Source organism: Phoenix dactylifera, unplaced genomic scaffold (genome assembly GCF_009389715.1).
Source record: "Phoenix dactylifera cultivar Barhee BC4 unplaced genomic scaffold, palm_55x_up_171113_PBpolish2nd_filt_p 000207F, whole genome shotgun sequence".
NCBI lineage: Eukaryota > Viridiplantae > Streptophyta > Magnoliopsida > Arecales > Arecaceae > Phoenix > Phoenix dactylifera.
The window spans coordinates 761,500-764,037 of record NW_024067723.1 but is presented as its reverse complement, the minus strand read 5'-3'; the positions used below and the strand labels follow the sequence as shown (position 1 = coordinate 764,037).

General features: G+C 43.7%; 1 protein-coding gene across 1 annotated transcript; it reads right to left on the bottom strand.

Annotated features, from left to right (window-relative positions):
* Window positions 1-883: 883 nt before the first annotated feature.
* LOC103696655 (zinc finger A20 and AN1 domain-containing stress-associated protein 1-like) lies at window positions 884-1,657 on the bottom strand. Its single transcript, XM_008778339.4, has one exon. The coding sequence runs from the start codon at window positions 1,530-1,532 to the stop codon at window positions 1,050-1,052; it is 483 nt and encodes a 160-aa protein (XP_008776561.1). The 5' UTR covers window positions 1,533-1,657; the 3' UTR covers window positions 884-1,049.
* Window positions 1,658-2,538: the final 881 nt, after the last annotated feature.

The window sequence follows — 2,538 nt, the reverse complement described above, 5'->3', positions numbered from 1 at the left end:
ACCTCATAATCTCTTTTTTTTCCTTTTTTTTTTTGTGTTATTGCTCACTGGAGCGACCTGCCGAAGGCAACTGTTCTTCTAGCACCCTTAATGAAACCATAACTATTTTAATTAAAAATAAATTAAAATTTTAAAATTATCTTTTTTGTTTTTTATCGCGATCACCTTGTAAATATTTCTTTTTGTACATCTATCCATTAAAAATATTTTTGTCATTTTAATTTGAAACTATTAACGACGTTAGATGGCGTTGGTGCATATGCTAAAAGAAGAATGAAAGAAGAATAAAATAGCAAAACAAATATTTTACGATAATATAAATACAAATATTAATTTTAAAAGGACATCATATAAAATTCGATATTTGAAAGGATATTCATAAAAAAAAGTTATTTAATTTTAAAGCTAAGCTATATTCACAGGAACAAGATAGCAAAAGCCCGAGGCCTATAGCAACAGGCAACAAGGCTTTCTAAGATACCAAAGTTAAAACCAATAGAACAAGCGGACATTTTCGGAGGCAATGAACCCAACTTCCTAGTTCCTCCAAAGAAGTTGGGCCGTAGGGAGGGACGCACCGGCCCAAGTTTGGATTCCAGAAGGAAGTCACAGTTTGACCGGATGCGGTCAACAAACGACCATGACAGTGCCATCGAACCACCGCGCATCGACGGCGGCTCTTCCGTTCCGAGGGCGCACCACAACGTCCTCAACCCATAAACGTGGTCTGACGTCACAGCATACGCGATTTTGAGGCCGGCCACACCGCCACCAACCTTTCATCATTTTTTTTATTTATCACCAAACCAGGATTAGTTCCAAAAATCTTCCGTCCCGGAACACAACGTAGTTATTAAACAGGAAAAACGCAGAAATTCGAGAATTTAACGGAAGATCGAGATCGGTTTTCTTCTTAATTTAATCTTTATATAAAAAAAGAAAAAAAAAAACAAGGTGCTTCTCTCTCCGATTCTGGAAATTTTCCGGTCACACAAAGGAGAGATTACCAAAAGGAAAAATAAAAACGGAAAAGTTCCCCCAACAACTCCTCATATTTTAACGATCTTGGAGGCCCGGACGACGGGGTTCTCGCGGGTGATGGCCTCCCGGCCGGCGGCCTTGTAGTCGAAGCTGCAGTCGTGGCGGTCAGAGTACCGATGCTCCGCGCAGAACAGCTCTCCGCACCGGCACCGGAACCCCGTCAGCCCCACCCTCTTCCGGCACCCAGCACACCGGTTCACCCGCTTCGCCAGCGTCACCCCTGCGGCGGCGGCGGCGGCATCGGGCTTGGCCGGCGGCCCCCTGGCCTCTCCCCACCCGCCTTCCGCCGCCGGATCCGGCGACCGGGCAGGGGCGGATCTGGGCTTCTCGTGGCTGGAACAGGACGGGGGAGACGACGGGGCGGCGAATCCGGCAGCCTGGAAGCAGGCCTGGCACATGTTATTGGTGGCCGGATTGCCGTAGAAGCCGCAGTTGTTGACGCAGAGGGTGCGGGTCTCGGGGACCTGGAGCTCCTTCTCTCTCTGGGCCATTTCTCCTCTTCAATTGCTCCCTGGGGTTAGGGTTAGGGTTACGGTTTGGGAGAGGAGGAATTGGGGGCGAGGGGTTTGAGCGTGGAGAGAAGAGGAGGGGGCGGAGAGAGCTTTTTTAAGGGGTAGAGGGCCGGTCATGACGTTAGGAAATGTAGCCGCGTTGGCACGCGGATCAGACGACTCTAGAAGCTATAATACCGAGATTGGCCCTGGATTGGACGCTTATTTTACGCAATTGCCCTTTATTTAGACGGATATGGCGACATAATGTCGGCATTGCGGTGGCTAAATTACCCCTGATATTTTTGATTATATATATATATATATACACACACTATGGAAGAAGAATAGTATCGGGTGGGCCGCCGACCATGGTGGACCCAGATAGCAGCCGCCAAGCATGGTGGGCCGGGTTCATTGCGCTGTCCGCACGCAGGATTTATGCTACAAACAAGTAAGCTTTAAGAAGGAAAAATGAAAGTTTCCATGTGCCAAAATGAAAAATTATTTTTCTCAAGCAGTATAAGTAGAGATAATTAGTTGTAAGTTTCTAATTTAATTATCTGTGATTATGGATTGAGTAGAAAGAGGAGAGAAGAATTTTCGTTTCATAAAACAAACTAGTAGTAATGTGAATTGAGATTTTTTAAGCTACTGGACCAGAGCCTATTTATAGACTCTGTCCGATAATTGATACGATGCAATATTTTTAAACAAAAAATTTAGAAGATAAAACTAGTATATTTATTTTTTAAAATTATTTCTTTTTGAAGTTAAAACTCCAACAATTTCTATGTGTCAAAGTAAAAAATTATTTTTCTCGAGTAGTATAAGTTGGGATGATTAGTTGTAATTTTTTGATTTAATTATTCCATGATTATTACACACTACACTATGCCAAGCCAACTCAAAAAAGTGTAATTAAAAAAGCTCCGCCACCTGCAGTTGTTGAATGCAAAGGTACCCTACTTGAGGATTCCAATTGCTCAGCTTGCGACAATAGCTA